At 32.7% G+C, this 25,827-nt stretch overlaps 2 protein-coding genes across 2 annotated transcripts; both read left to right on the top strand.

Annotated features, from left to right (window-relative positions):
• The first annotated feature begins 235 nt into the window (after positions 1-235).
• On the top strand, positions 236-2,379 carry LOC132800476 (polygalacturonase QRT3-like). Its single transcript, XM_060814200.1, has 3 exons — positions 236-581; positions 669-956; positions 1,068-2,379. The coding sequence occupies exons 1-3, from the start codon at positions 321-323 to the stop codon at positions 2,136-2,138; spliced, it is 1,620 nt and encodes a 539-aa protein (XP_060670183.1). The 5' UTR covers positions 236-320; the 3' UTR covers positions 2,139-2,379.
• Positions 2,380-23,077: 20,698 nt separating this feature from the next.
• LOC132800739 (polygalacturonase QRT3-like) lies at positions 23,078-24,962 on the top strand. The gene is made up of 3 exons (XM_060814997.1): positions 23,078-23,170; positions 23,258-23,545; positions 23,653-24,962. The coding sequence occupies exons 1-3, from the start codon at positions 23,078-23,080 to the stop codon at positions 24,712-24,714; spliced, it is 1,443 nt and encodes a 480-aa protein (XP_060670980.1). The 3' UTR covers positions 24,715-24,962.
• The last annotated feature ends 865 nt before the right edge of the window (positions 24,963-25,827 follow it).

Below are 25,827 nucleotides of genomic sequence, written 5' to 3' on the forward strand. Positions count from 1 at the left end.
CGTGGAAGGCACTTGAAGCAATTTGGATCCCCAAGTTTCATAATGTTAATATATATATAACATAATTAAAGAGTCCCAATAGCTGTTGACGGAATAAAGTTACAGATAATAAAGTTTGTAACTTTATATATATATATATATATAGATATAGATATATATTACGAGACCGATACTATGAACAATACTTGAAGCAATTATTGGATACCTAGTCATTTAGTATAAATATCACTACATGGGGTAACATTTCCTCATTAACTCTTAATTAGTATCAGTAGTGGTGGTGGTCGTTGAAAATATATTCTTCAACTGAAGTGACAAGTATGGAAGCAAGGAAGAAAGCTCATCAGGTTACGATAATATGGAAGTTGGTTGTTATCATGGCATTAGCTGCCTTCAACTTCATCAGCGTCCCCGTTATGGGAGACGATGACTCTCCAGTTGGTCACTTTGGTAGGGGGAGTCACGAAGATAACATGCGCAAAATGCAAGCGTTCAAGGCCTCACTCATGCGCGGTGGCCATGGCTTTGTCTCCCATAGTTCTGCTGCTCCTCACAGCCAGCCTCAGCCTCGGCCTCCCAAGGCACGTCATGTCATTTTATTTTATTTTTGGGTATGTAGCAGAATTTATAATTTTTAAATAATATAATATATTCATTCAATAATGTAGGCCTGGAGGAGGAGTAGTCCTGCAGCACGGGTGTACTACATGTCAGATTTCGGTGGTGATCCGACAGGAGTAATGGACAGCACGGAGCATATTCAAGCTCTTCTCTTGGCGGCTGCAGGACAAGGACCCAGTCCAGATGCTCAAGGAGTAATGTCGGGTGCAGGAAGTGGACCCAGCGAAGGGAGCTTGACGGCTGGAGTCCCCAATCAAGCTGGGACGGCTGATTTTGAAGGTGGTACTTATAAGGTCAGCAAACCTGTCCAAGTACCGCCTGGAGGAAACATTGTGGTACGTACGGTAGTTAGCTCTTCCATTCCATTACAAAAAATTTGTTGCTTAATTACTAATATCTAACTATAAATTTGAAATAAAAATAAAATTAATTTCTAATTGAAACAGATTAAAGACGGAACAATCCAAGCCTCAAATGATTTTCCTGAAGGCGGCCCTGTGTTCGACGCATCGCCTAAACAACCACCGCCAGCAGAAAACACAGAGAGCTTTGTGGATGATGTTGAACCCGCACAGCTTTCTGATCCCGATCCATCATCCTTCAGCTTCGAATACGTCACCTTCCAAAACATCATGATCGACTCTAACCACCGGGGTGCAGGCATTTCACTTTCAAACGCCCTTAGAACCAGCATTGAAAATGTCTACGTTGCCCATTTCAGCACTACCGGCATCAACGTCCACCCCTCCAGCTCTGAAACCTACATCAGCAACTCATTCCTCGGCCAGCATCCCAACGCCGGACGTGATCCTCGCGAGGGAAACTTCACTGGCACCGCCATCAACCTCTCCGGCACCAACAATGCTCTCACCGATGTTGTCCTTTTCGCTTCTGCCGTTGGGGTAGATGTATCCGGCCATGGTAACACTCTCTCTGGTGTACATTGCTACAACAAGGCCACGAGGTTTGGGGGCACCGGTATTTATTTGAGAAAGCCGGGTCTGGGTCTGGGTCGAAATCGGATCATAAATTCTTATTTGGACTATACGGGGATCGTAGCTGAAGACCCTCTCCAACTTCACATTTCCAACAGTTTCTTCCGCGGTGATGCTTTTGTGGCCCTTAAGTCCATCAAAGGTGTGGTAAGCGGGGTGAACATTGTTGACAATACCTTTAGTGGGTCCAACAAAGGAACTGGGATTGTCCAATTGCAGCAATCAAATGGGCCTTTCAACAAAATTAACCAAGTTGTTGTGGATAGGAACAGCGTTAGGGGAATGAGCATGAAGGCCACCGTTGCCAACGGGGCTGTTCAAGGCAACGGCACCTCTTTTACGCTTGATTTCAATCCCGTTCTTCTCTTCCCAAATCGCATTACGCATGCCCAATACTCCTTGATTGTCACCAATGGGGCTTTCCCTAATCATGTTCTTCGTAGTGTGTGCAACAACCGTGTCGTGGTTGCCACTAATGTGCCCGTTTCTGCAACCGTGTTTGCCACCGTGGACCAAAACTAAACTAAACTAGCTTTTTAGATTTTGGACCCTCCTAATATATAAATTAAATAAATTTGGTTTTCCTTTCAAAGGCTAAGTTCAATAATGCCTACAAGCTCTTACTTATGAGGGGATCAAGAAAGTAAGGACCTTTCCGATTGTTTATTTTTGGGAAGGTATTCTACAATTTCTATATATTTTTGTTTTTATTGGATTGTATTGTATTTTATTACTATTACTATTACAGTGTTACTTTTTTGTGTCTTTTTGGCCTGACAGTTGTATTGCATTAATGTATTATAATATATAATGATTATATTGCACTCTTTGAAGAGTTCTACTTTTCTTGGCGTTGAATTCTCATTTGGTAATTATTCTTTTTATTTACACCTATTACAAAATATTATCATATTATATATATTATTGTTTGTAAAGATAATGAAAGTAACAACAATATATAATAATTTAATACAGTCCACATACTTAATAGATTAAAATTTATAAAAAGGATTAACAATAATTTGATACATTTTATTTATACAATTTTATCGTTAGGTCTTTAACTTTTAAAAGTAGCGATTTAAATTTTAAATTTTTAATTTATTACAAATTGGTCGAATTTCCAATTTTGCATCATAAATTAATAGTGATTCTATTTTCAAAACAAATAAAATAAAATAAAAATTAGTAAAAATTTCGTCTAGAAATTTATAGTAGAGCCTATGAGGTAAGAAATTAGGATGTTTATTAAGTTTAGGAAAGCTATATCCTAAGCAAAACTGTCATCAATTTGTTTTGATAAATTGAAAATTCTGCAGTAAGTTGAAAAATTGATTGTTTAAAGGCCATTTTGTAAAATTTAGGATTCAAATACTAAAATTTAAAAGTAAAAAGTATCAAAATGCAATTAATAATATATAAAATTGTATCGTTGTCTTCATTTTGTTATACATGATATTGATAGTGGTTTTCTTTGTTGTTTTGAACATCATATGTATTAATCAACTAATCCTACCTCTTCTATATCAATTTTTTCTTTTTGTTTTTTTTGTTTTTTTTTTTTTGTTTTGTTTTTTGTTTTTTGTTGGTTTTCAATCAACTCCTTTATTGTGCGCCACTATAAGAAAGTTTCTTTAAGAATTTAATCAAGTATCATGCTATTATTACTAGATAAGTATTGCATGTGACGGTTCAGACATATTATCTATTCAACTTATTGACCTAAATAAAATATATCGAAGTGCAATTAATCTTATACTAAAGGGCAAATATAATATATTGCATGTATCGGTTTCAAGCATACTACAGTGCAATTAAACTTATACAAAATGTGCCATAGATTTTCATTCCATTATAAATGATATTCAAATTGTTTTTCTATGTTGTTTTCAACATTATTGGTGTTTTCAACATTTTATTGTCAATGATATTCAAAGTGGTAAGATTGTATTGGCCTAATATTATATGTAATGATAAGTTACTATGGACAGCCAATTAAGATGGCAAATATTCAGTTACAGAATGTTTCAAAATAATTTAAGGTGAAGGAAATTTGATTGAGAAAAAGGACTTGGAAGAATCTGTGGAACAGTAAAGATCACGAGGAAATTAAATTGTTTGTTTGGAATCTTCAAAGCAATATTATTCCCACCTCTTATGTGACTTTCTCAAGGATTTGTAAAAGTGAATTGGGATGCTTGTTTTGCGATCACAAAGAGAAGGCAGGGGAGCATCTCGCTAAAACAATTACAAAAAAGTTGACACTCTCAAAAAAGCTACCTAATATCCAAGAAAAGTAGACATTTTTTTTTCCAAAAAAAAAATAAAAATCGCTAAATGCATCTAAATAACCGATGCTTTTTTGAAAAAATGTCACGAGGTGTCTAGCAATAGCCGACGTTTTTCTAAAAAGGCATCACTAAAAGCTAGATAATAGCCGACTCTTTTAAAAAAAATTGTAGCCAAAAGTTACCATAGCTGATGCTTTAATCAAAAAAGCGTCGTTGAAAGTTCTTCAATAGCCAACACTTTTATGAAAAAGCATCGACTTTTATATCGATTTTTAGTGATGCATTTTTGAAAAAGCGCCGCCTTTTCTTTGGATTTTTAGCAACACTTTTGAAAAAGGCTCGCTAAATGTCATAATTATCAACTTTTTAAAAAAGTGTCGCTAAAAATCAAAAGAAAAAATGATACTTTTTTTCGAAAAGCATGCGCTAATTCTCCCTTTGGGTGAGACATTTAGTTAAAAGTGTTGGCTTTTCTTCTTTTTTTTATTTTTTTGAATTTTGGTTTTATTTTTCTCAAATTCAGATTGTTTAATAGATATAACTTCATGCAAAATAATTAATAAATAATAAAATTAAAATAAATATTTGCATAACAAAATAATATTTCAAATAAATTAAATATATCATATAATATTTCTACAATTTGATAAACTATTTTATATAGTTATATTCAAATAAACTAATTAAATTACCACACTCATTGAGATGAAATGTTTGAGATCATAATTGATGCCCATTCAGCTCCAAACTAGTTGACATCATCTTGTGACCAAGTGACACCCTCATATTGCACATGAAAAAAACTTATGTTAAAATTATTAACACATATACAAAATAAATAAATATTAATTATTATAAAGTAAGCACCTTAGGGAGGGTTAAGGAAGTAAGCACCTTAGGGCTTCTTCTTTTTTTTTTTTTTTTTTTGCTGCATTGTATTCTACTCTTTCTATGTATTTTTATTTTTACTCGAGTGTATTGTATTTTATATCTATTAATTTTTTTATTTTTTATATTTTTATCTTTTTGGCATGCAGGATTGTTTTGGATTAATGTATGACAATATATATTATTATATTGTAGACTTTGAAGAGTTGTATTTTTCTTGGCGTTGAATTCGTATTTGCTAATCTTTTTGTATTCATGCCTATGAAAAGTTTAGTAAGTGGACATATAAAAATAAAGTTTGAAAAAATATTTACATTTACTAGAAATATTTTCCTCAAAACCTTTCATTCATTCGTTATAAAGTCCTTTATTTTAGAAAATAAATTTTACAAAAACCCATGAAAATTTTCCAAGCCTTAAAATTCTATTTTTCATGTGAAAACATAAATCAATAAATCAATACCATACTTCATATAACCTAAATAAACGATTTACTTTCCCAATAATTAATCCATGAGAAAAAATACGAATCCCAATAGTCATAATTCACATAATCATCAACCTCTCATGTACCATATTTATTATTATACAATTACACATAGAGTCCTAATGTGCCACAAAGCTTTGGGGAGCAGGAACTATATCCAAGTCCTTAGCATCCTAAGGCATCATAGAACTAGGACCTCTCATCCAACTTCAATGAAGCACGTGATCAGTGAGGGATGGTAATATAGCATGCATATTAATATTCATCAAATCTAATAATCGTGGTAAGGTAATGGTATATATAAAATCCATAATCCATAATCTCAAACCATATCCCTCATGCAAAAATATTATTTTCCACAAATTCCATCATATTAATAAACCTAGAAAATACCAACATAATTATATGTTCATAATATAATAGACCATATAAGCATTTATCTCATAATATAAAATCAAACAATTTAATGCTTTAAAAAATGCAATTAATAATATAATTCATATTTATAATTCCAAATCATTTTCAAAAAGAAAATCCACTCATAGATAATAGCTCAAGTCTAGTCTACTGATGAATCGCCTCCAATCTTACTCCCTGCCCAAAATAATAAAAAAACATTTCTCAAGCTCCAAAATTGATTAAACCAAATATATTATTGCATACTATTGTTCCAAAATGACTTTTAAAACCCTAAAATTACCAAAAGTAGACACTAAAAGGTCCAACTATACCTTGAGTGACAGGACCGGCCCCGAAAATCCTCCCAGGATCTCTTGGGTGGTCCCAACTGGTGGAGTCCCACTGGACAATCTCTAGAAGATATTCAATAGAACCTCACTAAAAAACATGGACAAACAAACACATGCAATATCGAATAATACCTCAATATATAGATAAAATCACAACAGCATATAAATCCACAGCTATGGTCCACAACTACAACATATATATAATATGGTCAATACTGTGGCCAATATCTAGATCAGAGCATTCTAAGAATATTTGTAAAATTTAGAAGTACAGCTAACATAAATAACTCTAGAAAGATAAGGATAAGTAAAGAAAGATAAGTACTACTTCTGTTGTTGAAAGCACGAAGTAACAAGCGATGTATGAGGTAAACTACCAACTAATTGCCAAAACCTAGAGGAGCAAATCTAAAACAAATAAAATGTGTGATAAAGATATCTCAATGCGTGGCATAGTATAATAGAAAAATTATACTTTAATTCTATAAAAATTTCTCTCAAAACCTCTCGTTCCACTTTTGTGAAAGATTCTGTAACACCCCGTACAAAAAATAAACATGATTAAACAAGTTTGACCAAATTAACTAAGTTTGACCAAGTTTGACCAAGTGAACAATATATTAGTGACCCAAGGCTTTATATAAGCCTAGGTAAGCGTGTCAAATAGGAAACAAAGCCCAAAATAGCCATTTCGTCCCCATAACCCGAGAAATTCTCTCCTCAGACTCGTGGGTCCGAACTAGGTCTTTTCGACCCGTCCATCGAATCGGGTCACCGCTGTTTTGCCCATTTCAGGCCAACCACCACTTGTACGTGCCAGCCAACTAGAAAGGTCACTTGAAGGCGAGCTTAGCCGTGAAATTTCACGGCAAGAAGTGTCTGGATGCGCCCAGATAAGGCAAGCGAAGTTGCGGCGGCCAGTGAGGTGGGTTGCTGGATTTTCTCATTCTTGTCCGTTTTAGGCCAACCCATACACCTTTTCCACTATTTTTGACCCCTCTAAACTCATTTCTGTGGTTATTTTGTCCAGATTCCTCACTGTTTGAAAGATCCAACAATGGGAAGTTTGGCTGACGCTTCAACAGTGTTTCCCAGCCACCGGAGGAAACTTTGGACCAAGGTGAGCATACTGATGAGTTCCTTGTCTCTTGGGCTTTCCGTCAATATAAAGTTTGTGAATTTTGCAGGTCGTTTGATAATTTTTCCATTTTTGGATCAATTAGTTAATTTTCGGATAAGTTGGGGACTGTGTTTGGACAAAATTGGTCAAATTAGTTAAAATTGGAGTTGAATTAGTGAAATTGGATATTATTATGACCCATTAGGTGGTTCAATTTCTAAATATTAGGCTACAAGTTACAATCCCCCATTTTGGGTACTCGGTGCTAAGGACACGCGGTATAATTGGACGGTCCGGTGTCCAATTTATGCAATTTTGTAGTATAGTAAATTATTTTGAGACATTTGGATTATACAAGTGTCTCTGGTTTAGTTGTTTGGAGCCTGAGGAATATTTTATTATATTACAGGCACTCGAGTTGAGCCTGGAGGCGATCCCGTAGAGGAGCAGGCGTGAGCATCTACAGTACTATGAGTGGTTATTAGTTTTAAAAATGTTTTGGGTATATAGTATAATATATATATATGTGGTTTGAGTATTTTACTTATACCTATCGTTTGATTTGAATGTTCATTCTATGGATGCATAAGGATCTACTTTTACATATATGTGTTATCATTTTATATGACTTTTGTCAATATTTTAAACGTTTGGTAATTCTAATTAGTTCATGAATGAACTTGTGATATTCAAATATTTTGGTATTTGAATTGAAGTTTTAAATCACTTTGGAAATTAATCGATTTGAGAAGGCATATTGAAAATTATATGATTTTAAGCATGTTCAAATATTTTATAAATTTTTAGATGCTTAAAATCAGTTTTATGGTGAATATATTTCACTGTGGTATTTTCTTATTTTAGTAAGAAATAATGATTTGAAGTTTTTTTTGAAATATTTAGACAAGCGGTTGAGCATGAATATTAAATTATGATTTATGATACGGTAGGGTACTGTATCGGTTATTTTAAATTGATGTACCGCGTAGTACCAGAGTTTGGTTTAGTATTATATTACAGCGCGCTGGGTTTACCACGGTGCCGTGAGGTTGGTTTCATCCAACGGTTATCTATTATTACCACAGACTATGAGGTCGGGTTTATCCGACGGTTTATTATTATTACCACGGTGTCGTGAGGTTGGTATCATCCAACGGTTTATTAATGCCATGGACCGTGAGGTTGGGTATGTCCCGACGATTATTTATTATTTCCACGATACCGTTCATATATTGAGGGTCGTGATGTAGGTGTATCCCACGGTTGCAGATTGATACATCGTATGGTATACTGTATATGTTGTATATATTGTCGATTTACAAATATTGTGGTGATTTCTGCATTTTCATATTTATTTGGTGGAGTCGTACTTATTATATTTTATGCTCAAATATTTATATCTTGATTTGAGACATTTCATAATATTACAATGATCGTTCATTCATACTTTTGAGCATCGGTTTTTATGATATTAATTGGGGTACAAGTTTGGGTTTTGTGAAATGATTTTTAAACGGGAAATTTTTCAAACGTGTGGAACGAGAGGTTTTGAGAGAAAGGTTTTTCAGAAATAAATTATTATTTTTCTATTATACTATGCCACTCACTGAGATTTCTTTATCTCACTTTTTATTGTTTTAAATTTGTTCCCCTAGGCCCAGGCAGCTAGTAGCAGTCTACCTTGTGCACAGTTTATCATTTTGCTCCTTCCACGACAGCAGCCGTTTTTATCTTTCCTTTATCTACTGTTATCTTCTGGATTTATTTATTACTTATTTGTACTCCTGGACTTTGTTGATACTCTGAGAATGCTCTGATTTTAGATATGAGACTCAGTAGAGACTATGGTACTTAAGCGTGTAGTTATGGGCTTTAGTATAGTAGGCCGGTTGTAGATCGCTTGTGTTTGTTGTCCACGTTTTAAGATGAGGTTCCATTGGATATTCTCAAAGGATTGTCCAGTGGGACTTCACTAGGTGGGGCCACCCAGGGGATCCTGGGAAAGTTCCCGGGGCGGGTCCTGTCAGGTTTCCTGTTTAAAAATTATTTCACAAAATCCAAAGTTATGCCTAAAATCGAAATCATAAAACTCGATGCTCAAATAATAAGAAGTGAATGATCATTAAAATATTATTCAATCACCATATAAATATTGAGTATAGAATAATATAAACATAATATCGCCAAATAATTATGAAGGTGATGTAAAACCATACATATTGAAACTAATAATATACTCATAAATATGAACAATGTACCCTGAGATATATCTAGTATTGTCAAGTGGTGCACACATCCTAGAACAACACTGGATAGTAAAAGAAATAAAAATCATAAACCGTGGGATAAAACAACCTCACGACCCTTAATATACGAAAGATATTGTGGCAACAATAAACCGTTAGGATGAACCCAACCTCACGACCCTTAATGTATGAAAGGTATCTTGGTAATAATAAATCGTTAGGATGTACCCAACCTCACAACCCTTAGCATACTACAGGCATCGTGGCGAACCTATGCGCTATAATATAATACTGATATGAAATACTAATACTATATGGTACACCAATTAAAAATAAATAATACAATATCCATAAAACAATTTTTGTAAGATCATACATTTATAAATAATACTGTATCATTAAACGTAATTTCATATTCGAATCGAACTATTTGTTTAAATATCCCAAACATTTCAGATCATCATTTCATGTCAAAACTATAAATACTATTATGAAATATATATCACCATAAATCACTTTTAAGCACATAAAATTATAATATACTTGAACATGCTTAAAAACACATGATTTCCAATCCGTTTTCTCAGAATTAACTATTTTCCAAAATGATTGAAAACCTGAATTCAAATAATAAAATATTTGAATACCATAAGTCCTTTATGAATTCATTAGAATTGGAAACCATGTAAAATATCGTCAAAAGTCATATTAAACGATAGCACATCTATGAATAAAATAAACATTTAAATCAAGCGATATATATGTAAAATACTTAAACCACCTATATATTATACTACATGCCCAAAACATTTTAAAAATATAACCACTCATAGTAACCTTGATGCTCACTCCTGCCCCTCAACAGGATCGCCTCTAGGCTTAACACGGGTGGGATGTAATATAATAAAACCTTTTCCAGGCTCCAACAACTAAACCAAAGACATTAATGTACACCAAATGTCTTAAAATGATTTGTATAAGTATAAAATTACATAAATTGGACACAAATAGGTCCAATTTGTGTACCCTTGGGATCCAGTACCCAAAATTGGAGCTTTTTACCCGAAGGCCAAGCTTTCAAAATTGAACCTTCTAATGGGTCCTAAAAATATTAATTACACTAATCTAACTTCAATTTTAACAAACTTGATCAATTTCCTTCAAGCACAATCTAAATTTTTGGTATTTAACTAAGTGACCCCAAAAATGAAAAAATTATCAAATGATGTCCAAAATGCACAAACTTTGTATTAATGGAAAGCTCAAGAGATAAGAAAGATAATGGTGTTCTCACCTCGATCCAAAAGTGTCATCGGTGGTCGAAAAATTTGTTGCAAAACTCGGTCAAACTCTCCGTTGATGTATCTCTCAAATGGTGAGGAATCTTAGCAAATGGAGCATGGAAATGAGTGTAGAGGGTCCAAAAATGGTGGGAGGGGCATGTGGATTGCCTGAAATGACCGAAACAAGACCAAACAGTTGGAAAATGATAAACAGCTATTGTGACTTCAAACGGCTTATACCGATGTGTTGACCGGTGGCTTGGTCAGAAATTTGGGCACGTTTTTCAACATTTATAAAGAGCTTTGGGTCACTAACAAAAAAAAAATATGGGATTGGCTTGGACACTGATACAAAACTAATGTTTTAAATTTCACAAAATCATAATTTTTTATCCGTAAATCAAAATTTGACGTGCCATCAGTCTCTGAACTTGTTTCGGCGTCCTCTACACAAAGGTATATTGGTCAAAATAAAATATTGACCATACAAAAAATCAAACTTACGATCTGTGAACTAGCTAGTTGGTCAAACTCGATCAAATGTTTAAAATTTCAGGCATTTTTTGGGGACGATGTGTTACATTGAGCCCTAAATATCCAATACATAAAATTGAAAATTTTCACTTGAAGGCCAATTCTATCAAATTCAACTTTCTATTGGGACCTATTAACATCTAATTACATAGTTGCAACTTCAATTTGGTCCAAAATTATCCAAATTTGGTTCAATTTTATCTGATATTAAATTAATTGATCCAAAAAGGGAAAAATTATTAGATGTCTTCCAGGACTTGGGTTTATTTGAGTAGTTGTATGCTTATTTACATATGTTGAAGTTTTTTATGGTCACAAGCTGGTAGTTGGCCGAGACTTTATCTTTTTAAAAGTTCGAGAATTTAATTTTGTGGCGTATTTGTAATCAGCCATGGCTTTGATCTTATAAGGAACTTGGAGAATTGTTACTTTGTTTTAAGTGAATTTAGTTTCTTAATTTTGAAGACATTGGAGATTGATTTTAAATGTGGATATTGATGTTGTATGCTTGCACTTTGATTTTAATGTTTTGGATAATAAATTTCGTTTATGGTTAACGTTAAGATTTTGTTTTTGGTAAATAGAAGACTTTTGGAGTTAAATTGTTTTATTTTTATGGTAAAGAATTTAAATTAATGACTTTTGGACTTATATTTTGTTAAAACTTGTAAATCTATTTTTGGACCTAAATGTTTACTTTGAGGTTAAGTTTTTAAAAATTTTTAAGTTGTATTATACCTTTGGATTTAAATAACTATTTATGGAAGTTAAGGTTGATTACATAAGTTGTTAGCTAACTAATTTTATGTAGATTAGTGGACTTTGTCATTTGGTCTGAGTTATTTTGGATCTTATTTGTGTTGGGTACTAAATGGTTGGTTGGTTGTTGTTGATAATGGTTTGTTGTTGGTTGTAAGGTTCCAAACTTTATAGTTTGGAAATTTTTGATAGGAAGAGAAACTGTTGTAGAATGGTGTACTGTTTGAGGCTCAGACTAAGTTACTTGTAGTAGAGGTAATTTGTATGGTTCACTCTTCTGTCCTACAAGTATATATGTGTTTTGGATTGAGGAATCTTGGATTAGGCACTAATTATGTGTCGGTATTAAAAATAGACAAGGAAGCATTGGCTCAAAATTAGACGAGATGTTAGATAAGGGATCATTGGAAACATATTGTGAGTGGGAATTCTTCTAAACCGTAATTATTTTCCTAAATATATGTATATGGTGAAGTTTGTTACGTTCATGCATTCATAGCATGGCAATTAGAATTTTATGTGAATCTTTTTGAATATGATGTACATTTTCTGATTTACAAATTGTACTATTATTGTTATTATAATTATTATTTAATAAATGCTAAGCTAGATATTATGTCATGCAAACATATAGGACGATATGGGCATACTGCATCATCTATAGTATGCATTGAGCATATCATATAACCTGTTTTATGAAAATTGTTTTCTGAAGTTGATTTTGGGAAATATGCTTTGGCCTTGATTTTAAAAGTGCGTTTTTTTAAATGGTTATAGATATATGGTGTACACTATGTGAATTATGAAATAGACTATGATTTGATACCATTTGGTTATATAAGGATTGAATGTGTTATATAGATTGACTTTTGATCTCTAGACTTAATCTAACTAATATAGAGACGAGACAAGACTATCCTATGGCTTTGGATTGATCACTTATGGAGACAGGCACGAATGTTCAGTGATCTTATCGTTGATCATCGATAGGGGACAAACATGGCTGGTGTCGTGATTTATTTTGGTCACCAAAAGCCGAATTCAGTTTATAAATATGAAGTAGATATAGATATGGATTTGATTATGGTAATTTATATGCCCTACATACTTTAATGCGTTCTTTGCATTCGCAGTGGCATAAGCTTTTCCTGACATGTCCTGATTTATTATTGGTATGTGTTAGTTAAATGATTCATAAATGCCCATCATACCCTAATCTGTTCTTTGTAAGTGTTCAATGCCTATTAAATTAGGATATAAATGACTTTATCATACGCATTGCATTTCATATTGTATTTATATTTATGTGTTATTTTAATATCTCTAGACTAAACTCACTCACTGAGTACCTATACTCAACCCTCCGTTTCCAACCTCCATTGGTGTTTAGTGGATGCTAGACTTGGGAAGAGAGTAAAGAAGCCTTGGAGTGCCATTTTGTTATCTAGTTGGTATAGTTTGATGAGATTTATTTACGTTTTGTATCTTTGGCATGTTTTATAAAGATCTTGTTTATGTATTTGGACTTGGTAGTTTATTTTTGAGCATTGATGAGGTTAAATATGACTTTTACTGGAAATCTTATTGGCTTTAATTTAATTTTATATTGAGGTTAAAAATATATTGTAATTGTTGAGATTAATTACTTGTACCAGAAATCTAATTGAAATTAGTATATGTGTATGACGTTATGTTAAGGTGAAGCTATGATGTTATGTTAAGGTGAAGGTTATTCATATTTGAAATTAGTTACATGGTCTTTGAAGTTATTAAGGTTATTGATTTTCTAGTGGTTTGACAAAGTTGTCTCCAAAATGACACGTATGTCCTTTGCATGTTCAAATATGTATGCTTCTAAAATTTGATCTTCCAAAAGTAACATTAGACAAGACAAAAATTTTAATGCCCACTGTACATAAAAATATAAGTGTACATAGGTCAATAATTTTCCATGATTTAAATTAAAATAATTTTCTTAGTGTACTGAACAAAATAATGCACATGTATGCACATACACCTTAATACAAGAAAAGTATTTTCCTAATCAAAGTTTGTGACCCCAAAAATAAACTCATCGACTCCCAAAATTAAAATTTTTAAAAACATTCATTACCATTAAAGATAAATTAACGAGAGAAATCAAATGCAAAAAAAAGAAACAAAAAATTTAAATATCAGGATGTTACAATTTAGGTTTAAATTCCAACAATCACTATGCATAAATTGATATCTAGCGACACTCAATTAGTAACGCTACGAAACAAATGCATATAAAAAAACAAAACCGTGACTCTGAGATTAATGCGTCAGTAAAAATTCAATAAATATATGACGTATCAAAAAACTGTCGTCCTTAAAAGGTCGCTAAAAACAAAAAATACGCGATACATCCGTTAAGGGTCGCTGAATGTGGGACTGACCAGAGTCGCCATTAATACTGCATGTATATTTTATATGAATTGTATTGTACGTTTAAATGCTAATCATAAAAAATGAATACCAACCACTAATCTATGTTTATATAATAATAAAATTTAATTATACAAGGTTGTTGTTCAATTATATAGCTTATTCTTGCAAATTTCTTAAATAGTACTCTTTTATTTCAACTAAAAATAACCAGTAAAAATATTAGAGCAACATAACTGAGCTGGTTTTTTTATTTTTTGGTTTTTTCAATAGAGGTAACAGGCGATACACTATTTAGATTGTGCGTTGTCTGTTACCTTCTCTTTACTTTTTAACTTTTTTTAAAGTTTTTTTAAACAATCTAATTTTGTTTCAACAATAAATAACCAGTAAAAAATATTAGGATAACAAAATTGAGATTTTGTTTTTTTAATATATAGTTAACATGTGACGCACTATTTTGATTGTACGTCGCCTGTTCACTCCTATCTTTTTTTTTTTTTTTTAGTTTTTTTAACCAATCAATTTTATTTCAACAACAAATAAGTAGTAAAAATATTAGAGTAACATAAACAAGCTGTTTTTTTAATTTATTTTTTATTATATATGATACAGGCGACGCACTAATTAGATTGTGCGTCACCTGTTCTCTTCCCTTTACTTTCAATTTTTTTTAGTTTTTTTAAACAATCTAATTTTATTTCAACAATAAATAACTGGTAAAAATATTAGACCAACAAAAATTAGCTTTTTTTTTTTTATATATATATAGTTAACAGGTGACGCACTATCGCTTGTTCTCTCCTCCCTTTTTTTTTTGTTCTTTTAATTCATCCAATTTTAATTCAACAACAAATAACCCATAAAAATATTAGAGCGACATAACTGAGCTGAATTTTTTTTTTTTTTGGTTATATGTGTAACAAGCCATGCACCAATAAGATTGTGCTACGCCTGTTCTCTCTTCACCTTTTTTTTTTTTAGATCTTTTCATCAATCTAATTTTATTTCAATAATAAATAACCAGTAAAAATCTTAGTGTACTAAAGCTGAGCTGTTTTTTTTTTATTTTCATTTTTATATATATAGTTAACAAGCAACGCATCAATAAGATTGTGTGTCGCCTGTTCTCTTTTCATATTTTTTTTAGATTTTTTAATCAATCTAATTTTATTTCAATAATAAATAACCAGTAAAAATATTAGTGTGCTAAAACTGAGCTTTTTTTTTTTTTAATATATAGTTAACAGGCGACGCACTGTTTAGATTGTGCATCGACTGTTCTCTCCTCACCTTTTTTTAGTCCTTTTAATAAATCTAATTTTATTTCAACAACAAATAACCAGTAAAAATATTAGAGCACTAAAACTGAGTTTTTTTTTTTTTTTTTCATATAGTTAACAGGCGATGCACTATTTAGATTGTGCGTCGCCTGTTCTCTCCTCACCTTTTTTTTAGTTATTTTAATCAATCTAATTTTATTTCAACAACAAATAATCAATAAAAATGTTAAAGCGCAAAAATTGAGCTTTTTTTATTATTTTTTCTTATATAGTTAACAGGCGACACACTATTTAGATTGTGCGTTGCCTGTTCTCTTTTTAAGTTTTTTTTAGTTCTTTTTTTTATATAGTTAACAGGCGATGCACTATTTAGAATTTGCATCGCCTGTTCTCTACTCACCCTTTTTTTTAATTCTTTTAATAAATTTAATTTTATTTCAACAACAAATAACCAGTAAAAATATTAAAGCGCCAAAACTGAGCTTTATTCTTTTTTTTTTTTTTCTTTTTATGTAGTTAACAGGCGACGCACCATTCTTCAATAAATGCATCGCCTTTTCTTTTTTTTTTTTTTAATTTTTTTGTTTAAACATTTGAAAACCCAGAAAAAAATAAAATCAAAATAGGACCTTGAACCCAAGACCTCTTACACTCTCAAAAAATCACCACACCACCAGGCCAAATGACTTGTATGTACTAATACAACAAAAACTAGCTAATATAGTGTTTGGCAATACATTAATTAAAGAATGCATCGCTAAATAGATGAACAGGCGACGCATTCTTCAACAAATGCATCGCCTTTTCTTTTTTTTTTTTCAATTTTTTTGTTTAAACATTTAGAAACCCATAAATCACCACATCACCAGGCCAAATTACTTGGATGTAATAATACAATAAGAATTAGCTAATATAGTTTTAGACAACACAGTCTTTTAAGAAAGAGTCGCTAAATAGATGAAAAGATGACACATTTGTCAACAACTGTATCGCCGTTTCACCCAACCAATTTTTAACTTTTTTTTTCAATTTGAAAGTTGTTTTTAGTAATTTTTTAATTTTGCAAATATGTTTTTTTTTTTAATTTGTAGATCAGCAATCAACAAAACTAATTAAAGATTAAAAAAAAACATGGAATAGGCGAAGCGTTTTAATGGAATTACGTCGCCTGTTTCTTCAATTATTTTTTATTTAAAAAAAAAGCAATTTAACAGACTTTCAATTTTTAAAAACAAGTAAACTATCGTTGACCACAAACACATGAAAGTTAAGCTCATTTAACATACTTATGTGGATAAATTGGTCAATAAATGCTTGCTGAATTAGAATTCTATATTCTATACCCTATCTCAAATTAGGTCTTGAGATATTTTGTGTCTCGTCTATACACATATATGTGAATAACTGAGAAGAGCATTGACAAAAATATTTTCTATTTTTAGATCAATGGATTTATGTTCATTGGATTGCTACATGAATATATTTGTAGATGAACAATTAAAAAATTATTTAAAGATTATAAAGAAAATATAAAAAAGGAAACAGCGACGCTTTTCGACCATAATGCGTCGCTTGATCCCAAAATTCAAGAACAAACGACCTTTCTTGAAGAGAATGCATCGCCTATTCTCTCAATTAAAAAAAAAACAAAAATTTTGGAAGACATGCAATTTTATGAAGAATAAAGGTGTACTTGAAAAACAGAAAAATAAACAGCAATCTTTGATATTTTGCTTTGCATTTTTAAGAAATATTTTTCAGTTTTTATTTGTAGATGAAAAACAAAAAATTAATCAAAGAAAAAAAATGCAATTGGGAGAAAAGGCGTTTTTTTGCCATTTTTTGAAATTTTTGGTGTGTTTTAAAATTTTTACGCGCTCCTTTGAATCTCTTTTTCTTTTTTAAAACTACATCAAGTACACTACCTAATAGATATTAGATTTGAAAGCAATCTAAGAGAGACTTGAAGAGTGCGATATTTCGGGTTTGATTTTTCATTTGCCTACGTTGTTGTCGGCCGGGAAGCTGGATTTCTTTATGTCGCCCTCGTGATTTTCTGGGTTTCTTTTTTCTTTGTCTCTATCGTTTAGGTGAGTTTTTTTCTTTCTTTGTGGTTGGCAGAGACATGAGGTGGGTTATTTTATTATTAATTTTTTTTTCATTTTAACTGCAGATTAGGTTCGTTGGGTTTTATTAATCTTGCTTTTGTAGAAATTTTGTTTGTGATATTGCTTGACATTGTTTTGCTAAGTTCAACAAGTATTTTATGTTGAAGATCAACTTGATTCAAGATGGTCTATTGTTTTAACTTCACCACAATATCGTACTTTTATTGAAGAAGATGTTCTTGGAGATACTATGATGGCTCACAATCCATTTGTTATATAGTTGCCAAGTATCGATGAAAATGATAATGACGATGAATGTGAGAGTGACTATGTTTATAATGACTGTGAGGGGAGAAATATGCCTTGTCAAATCTTAAAAACAATGGTAATATTCTTTAAATTTTCATTTACTAAATTACAAATTTAAAAATGATTAATATTTTATTTTTTTTGCATAAGTGTTAATAACTTTTTTAATTTTTTCATACGCAGTATGAGGGTGTAATATCGTCAACAAGAGGACGTCAACTTCCATCTCAATGAGTATGTGTTCATGGAAGTTTAATTAATATTAAATTTGTTATGAAAAATACAATAGCTTACAAATTATGTAAAAATATGTCAATGAGATGATATTTAATTTATTTGATAATTAATTTGTTATGACAAAATATTTATTTTAAATTTTTATATTCTAATTATTTTGGATGAAGCTAGTTTTCATTTTTTTTGTATTTTAATTATTTTTATATTTTTACTATTTTAATCACTTTTTACAAAAAAAAATTTTTTAAAAAAAGGGCAACGCATTAACAAATAATGCGTCGCTAAAAATGTTGATACGTCTCGATTAATGCGTCGCTAAATAGAGGACTCGATTAATGCGTCGCTAAATAGGCGACTCATTAGCGACTAATATATTTAGTGACGCTATATGAAACAGTCGCTAATATATTTTTAGTGACATTGTTGTGAAGCGTTATTAAATAATGCGTCGCTATAAGTGGATTGATAGAATACGTCGCTAAAAGTCAACATGCATCGCTAAAAACTAAAAAAAGGTGACTCTCATACAGCGTCACTTGTTGTCTTATGGATTTAGCGACAAGACGTTAGGCGACGTCGTGCGATATGTCGTTGTTTATTTTGTACGATGTATTTTCTACGTCATTTATCAATGCGATTTTAGTAGTGAATGAAACAATTTGATGTCACATATATTGTAAGAGCTTTTACTGAATACCATTGTTTTTTCTTTTTAATAATCTTGGAGTTGGGATTCCAACTAACAATCATTGAGAAAAAAGACCCAACGTGGCACACCTTTTTTTTTTTTTTTTTGGGAGTAATAGAACTAAGTTATACATTGATTATAAAGGCAAAGTGACATAATTAGATTTTCATTTCTTGTAGCCTTTCAGGATTCTTTAGGATAATATGATCTGTAGAATATGAATTTAGGTTTAAAATATAAGCTTGAAGAACCTGTCTTAAGTAAAAGTAGGATAAAATAATACGGTAGACAAAATGTTCATTATATTTTTACAACTTTCATCATTTTTTTAATCACACGTTAATCATGTAAAGATACATGTAACACCCCGTACCCAAAAAAAAATAATATACATGATTAAACAAGTTTGACCAAATTGACTAAGTTTGACCAAGTGAATAATATATGGGTTCAAGTTGACTTTTTCAATAGCCAATATTTTTGGTTTGACTGAGGTACCATTGTGTAGATCTCGTCAATACGAGTTCACAGACTGGCAGCACGCCAAATTCTGAGTTACAGATAAAAAATTATGGTTCTAAGACGTTTTAAGCATAAGTTTTAAATCAATATCTAAGCCAGTCCTCAGTTTTTGTCTATCAGTGATTTAGGCTCTATATAAGCCTCGATAAGTGTGCCAAACAAGAAGAAAAGCCCAAAAATACCCATTTCCTCTCCAAAACTCGAGAAAAACACCACATACCCACGGGCCCTAACCGACCATTTTTACCTCCAATCGGGTTTACACTGTTTGACCCATCTCCAGCCACCACCTTGCTACACGCACCGACTAGAGAGGAACGGGGGATGGAGGCGAGCTCGGCCATAAAATTTCACGGCCATCGGTCACCGGACGCGCCCAGATCGGGCCGGAGAAACCCGAAGGCCGAAAATTTTCTCTCTCCTCTTTTCTTGTGTTTTCCGGCCAACCCAGCTCGACCCATACCTCTATCCCACCATTTTCAACCCCTATGAGTCGATTTCCATGGTTAGATTGCCCAAAACCCCCACCATTTGACAGATCTCTCAAGTTCAAGTTCGGCCGAACAGTTACGTCAATTTTTCGATCACTGGAGGAGTCACCGGACCAAGGTAAGACCACTGGTGAACTTCTTGTCTCTTGGGCTTTCCGTTAACTTATAATTTGTGAATTTTGGAGGTCGTTTGATAATTTTCCTATTTTTGGGGTTATTTTGCTAATTTTCAAAGAAATTGGGATTGTGTTTGGACGATTGTGGTTAAATTGGTTAGAATTGAAGTTAGACTAGTGAAATTGGATAATATTAGGACCTAATTGGGAGTTCAATTTCAAAATATTAGGCTTCGGGTGAAAATCCCCAATTTTGGATACCGGGTCCTAAGGACACGCGGTATAATTGGACTGCCCGGTGTCCAATTTATGCAATTTTGTAGTACTATAAATTATTTTGAGACATTTGGATTATACAAGTGTCTCTGGTTTAGTTGTTTGGAGCATGAGGAATATTTTATTATATTACAGGCACTCGAGTTGAGCCTGGAGGAAATCCTGTAGAGGAGCAGGCATAAGCATCTACAGTGCTGTGAGTGATTATATCATTTTTAAATGTTTTGGGCATATAGTATAATAAATATGTGGTTTAAATATTTTACGTATATACCATTTGATTGAAATGTTATTTTATGCATATATAAATATTTGCTTTCACATATATGTGTTATCATTTTATGTGACTTTTGATAATATTTTAAGTGATTTTCAATTTTAATGGGTCCATAAATGGACTTGTGGTATTTGAATATTTTGGTAATTAAATTGAGGTTTTAAATCATTTTGGAAACTATTTGGTTTGAGAAACCAGATTGAAAATTATATGATTTTAAGCATGATCAAATATTTTATAATTTTATGTGCCTAAAATTGGTTTATGGTGAATATATTTCACTATGGTATTTCTGGTTTTCGTATGAAATAATGTTTTGAGATTTTTGAACTATTTAATTAAGCGGTGGAAGTTTAAATGTTAAATTATGATTTATGATACAGTATCATTTGGAAAAGTAGATATATAGTCTTACAAGATTGTTTCATGTATACTGTATTGGTTATTTTTAAATTGATGTACCATATAATGCCAATACCTTGGATCAGTATTATTATATTATATTACTGCGCGCTGGGTTTACCACGGTGCCGTGAGGTTGGTTTCATCCAACGGTTATCTATTATTACCACGGACTGTGAGATCGGGTTTATTCGACGATTTATTATTATTGCCACGATGCTGTGAGGTTGGTATCATCCAATAGTTTATTATTGCCACGGACCGTGAAGTTGGGTACATCCCGACGGTTATTTATTATTTCCACAACACCATTCATATATTGAGGGTCGTGAGGTGGGTGTATCCTACGGTTTGTATATTGGCACATCGTATGGTACATTGTATATGTTTGTATATATTGTTGATTTACAGATATTGTGGTGATTTCTGCATTTTCATATTTATTTAGTGGAACTGTAATTATTATAGTTTATGCTCAAATGTTTATATCTGGATTTGAAACTTTTCATAATATTACAATGATCTTTCATTCATACTTTTGAGCATCGATTTTTATGATATTAATTGGGGTACAAGTTTGGGTTTTGTGAAATGATTTTTTAAATAGGAAACTTTTCAACAAGTGGAATGAGAGATCTTGAGAGAAAGATTTTTCAGAAATAAATCATTACTTTTCTATTATACTATGTCACTCACTGAGATTCTTTATCTCACGTTTTATTGTTTTAAATTCGTTCCCCTAGGCCCAGGCAGCTAGTAGCAGTTTACCTCGCCCATAGCTTATCATTTGTTTCCTTCCACTGCAGCAGCCGTATTTATTTTTTCTTCACTTATTGTTATCTTCTGGACTTATTGATTACTTATTTGTACTCATAGACTTTGTTGACACTTTTAGAATGCTCTGATTTTAATTATGGGACTTAGTAAAGACCATGGTACTCATGTGTGTAGTTCTGGTCTATAGTACAGTAGGCCGGTTGTGGATTTATTTATATATATATATATATTGAGGTATTAACGTTAATACTGGTGTTTGATTATCTACGTTTTAAGGTGATGTTCCATTGGATATTTTCTAGGGATTGTCCAGTGGGACTTCCCTAGGCGGGATCACCCGGGAGGTCCTGGGGAGGGTTCCCGGAGCGGGTCCTCTCATACATGATATATTATACTGTATATTTTCATCACCATTTAAAACAATTTGACGAAATAGTGAAGTAAGTGAGAGGGAAACATGTGATTTATTTATTTATATAAAACTTGATTTATATGATTATTACCAAACTAGATAGCGAAAATATATATAGTTTTTTTTCTTTTTTTGGTGAGTGTTCATGAATCCTTGTGAGATGTGCGATAAGAAAGCAAATTAAAAAGTAAAACAGCATGATTTCTTCAAAACTCTTCCAAGTTTTCCACGTTACTTTTTTTCCTTTTCCATACAAAAATTCCAACAATCAAATAGAAAAAAAAAATACTGTATATGTATATTAAAATAGAAAGTTTCATCACCAACAATCAGAGGGAGGCACTAAAGCGGAATGAGAAAGAAAGAAGGAAAGAATCTTAAGAGTTTAAAAAAATATATGGATACGTGGAAGTCATTTGAAGCAATTTGGATCCCATGTTTCACAATGTTTATATATATATATATATAACATAAATAAAGAGTCCCATTAGGTTTAGAGGGAATAAAGTTTGTAACTTTATGTATATAGATATATAGATATATAATGCGGGGACCGATACTTTGAACAATACTTGAAGCAATAATTGGATCCCTAGTCAGTTTCCTTAGTATAAATATCACTACATGAGGTAACATTGTCTCATCAAATCTTGGCAGTAGTAGTGGTGGTGGTCAGTGAAAATATATTCTTCAACTGAAGTGACAAGTATGGAAGCAAGCAAGAAAGCTCGTCAGGTGATGATCATACGGAAGCTGGTGACTTTGGTAGGGGGAGTCACAAAGAAAACATGCACAAAATGCAAGCGTTCAAGGCGTCACTCATGCGCGGTAGCCGTGGCTCTGTCTCTCATAGTTCTGCTGCTCCTCACAGTCAGCCTCAGCCTCCCAAGGTACGTCATGTCATTTTATTTTATTTTTGGGTACGTAGCAGAGTTTAGAATTTTTAAATAATATAATATATTCATTCAATAATGCAGGCCTGGAGGAGTAGTAGTCCTGCAGCACGGGTGTACTACATGTCAGATTTCGGTGGTGATCCGACAGGAGTAAAGGACAGCACGGAGCATATTCAAGCTCTACTCTTGGCGGCTGCAGGACAAGGACCCAGTCCAGATGCTCAAGGAGTAATGTCGGGTGCAGGAAGTGGATCCAGCGAAGGGAGCTTGACGGCTGGAGTCCCCAATCAAGCTGGGACGGCTGATTTTGAAGGTGGTACTTATAAGGTCAGCAAACCTGTCCAAGTACCGCCTGGAGGAAACATTGTGGTACGTACGGTAGTTAGCTCTTCCATTCCATTACAAAAAATTTGTTGCTTAATTACTAATATCTAATTATAAATTTAAAAAAAAATAATAATTTCTAATTGAAAAAGATTAAAGACGGAACAATCCAAGCCTCAAAAGATTACGAAGGCGGCCCTGTGTTCGATGCATCGCTTAAACAAGCACCGCCAGCAGAAAACACAGAGAGATTGGATGATATTGAACCTGCACAGCTTTCTCCCGATCCATCATCCTTCAGCTTCGAGTACATCACCTTCCAAAACATCATGATTGACTCTAACCACCGGGGTGGAGGCATTTCACTTTCGAACGCCCTTAGAACCAGCATTGAAAATGTCTACGTTGCCCATTTCAGTACTACCGGCATCAACGTCCACCCCTCCAGCTCTGAAACCTACATCAGCAACTCATTCCTCGGCCAGCATCCCACTGCCGGACGTGATCCTCGCGAGGGGAACTTCACTGGCACTGCCATCAACCTCTCCGGCACCAACAATGCTATCACCGATGTTGTCCTTTTCTCTTCTGCCGTTGGGGTAGATGTATCCGGCCATGGTAGCACTCTCTCTGGTGTACATTGCTACAACAAGGCCACTAGGTTTGGGGGCACCGGTATTTATTTGAGAAAGCCGGGTCTGGGTCTGGGTCGAAATCGGATCATTAATTCTTATTTGGACTATACGCGGATCCTTGCTGAAGACCCTCTCCAACTTCATATTTCCAACAGTTTCTTGCGCGGTGATGCTTTTGTGGCCCTTAAGTCCATCAACGGAGTGGTCAGCGGGGTGAACATTGTTGACAATACCTTCAGTGGGTCCAACAAAGGAACTGGGATTGTCCAATTGCAGCAATCAAATGGGCCTTTCAACAAAATTAACCAAGTTGTTGTGGATAGGAACAGCGTTAGGGGAATGAGCATGAAGGCCACCGTTGCCAACGGGGCTGTCCAAGGCAACGGCACCGCTTTTGCGCTTGATTTCAATCCCGTTCTTCTCTTCCCAAATCGCATTACGCATGCCCAATACTCCTTGATTGCCACCAATGGGGCTTTCCCTAATCATGTTCTTCGTAGTGTGTCCAACAACCGTGTCGTGGTTGCCACCAATGTGCCCGTTTCTGCCACCGTGTTTGCCACCGTTGACCAAAACTAAACTAAACTAGCTTTTTAGATTTTTGGACCCTCTTAATATATAAATTAAATAAATTTGGTTTTCCTTTCAAAGGCTAAGTTCAATAATGCCTCCAAGCTCTTACTTAGTGATGAGGGGATCAAGAAAGTAAGCAGCTTAGGACCTTTCCGATTGCTTATTTTTGGGAATGTATTCTACAATTTCTATATATTTTTGTTTTTATTGGAGTGTATTGTATTTTATTACTATTACAGTGTTACTTTTTTGTGTCTTTTCGGCCTGACCGTTGTATTGCATTAATGTATTATAATATATATGATTATGTTGCACTCTTTGAAGAGTTCTACTTTTCTTGGCGTTGAATTCTCATTTGGTAATTATTCTTTTTATTTACACCTATTACAAAATATTAATATTATATATATTATTGTTTGTAACGATAATGAAAGTAACAACAATATATAATAATTTAATACAGTCCACATACTTAATAGATTAAAATTTATAAAAAGGATTAATAATAATTTGATACCTTTCATTTATAGAATTTTGTAGTTAAGTCTTTAACTTTTAAAAGTAGCGATTTCAATTTTTAATTTTTTAATTTATTCCAAATTGGTCAAATTTCCAATTTTGCACCATAAATTAGTAATGATTCTATTTTCAAAGAAAATAAAATAAAATAAAAATTAGTAGCAATTTCGTCTAGAAATTTATAGTAGAGCCTATGAGGAAAGAAATTAGGATGTTTATTAAGTTTAGGAAAGCTATATCCTAAGCAAAACTGTCATCAATTTGTTTTGATAAATTGGAGATTCTGCAGTAAGTTGAAAAATTGATTGTTTAAAGGCCATTTTGTAAAATTTAGGATTCAAATGCTAAAATTTAAAAGTAAAAAGTATCAAAATGCAATTAATAATATATAAAATTGTATCGTTATCTTCATTTTATTATACATGATATTGATAGTGGTTTTCTTTGTTATATTCAACATCATATGTATTAATCAACTAATCCCACCTCTTCTATATCAATTTTTTTTCCTTTTTCTTTTTTTGTTTTGCTTTTTTTTTTGTTTTGTTTTTTGTTTTTTGTTGGTTTTCAATCAACTCCTTTATTGTGCGCCACTATAAG

Source organism: Ziziphus jujuba, chromosome 2, assembly GCF_031755915.1.
Source record: "Ziziphus jujuba cultivar Dongzao chromosome 2, ASM3175591v1".
NCBI lineage: Eukaryota > Viridiplantae > Streptophyta > Magnoliopsida > Rosales > Rhamnaceae > Ziziphus > Ziziphus jujuba.

Excerpts from the sequence above, each read along its gene's own strand:
- LOC132800476 (XM_060814200.1), top strand. The coding sequence starts at position 321 with ATGGAAGCAAGGAAGAAAGCTCATCAGGTTACGATAATATGGAAGTTG. Across the intron at positions 582-668 it reads CTCAGCCTCGGCCTCCCAAG|GCCTGGAGGAGGAGTAGTCC; the intron begins GCACGTCATGTC and ends TCAATAATGTAG. Across the intron at positions 957-1,067 it reads CGCCTGGAGGAAACATTGTG|ATTAAAGACGGAACAATCCA; the intron begins GTACGTACGGTA and ends TAATTGAAACAG.
- LOC132800739 (XM_060814997.1), top strand. The coding sequence starts at position 23,078 with ATGCAAGCGTTCAAGGCGTCACTCATGCGCGGTAGCCGTGGCTCTGTC. Across the intron at positions 23,171-23,257 it reads GTCAGCCTCAGCCTCCCAAG|GCCTGGAGGAGTAGTAGTCC; the intron begins GTACGTCATGTC and ends TCAATAATGCAG. Across the intron at positions 23,546-23,652 it reads CGCCTGGAGGAAACATTGTG|ATTAAAGACGGAACAATCCA; the intron begins GTACGTACGGTA and ends TAATTGAAAAAG.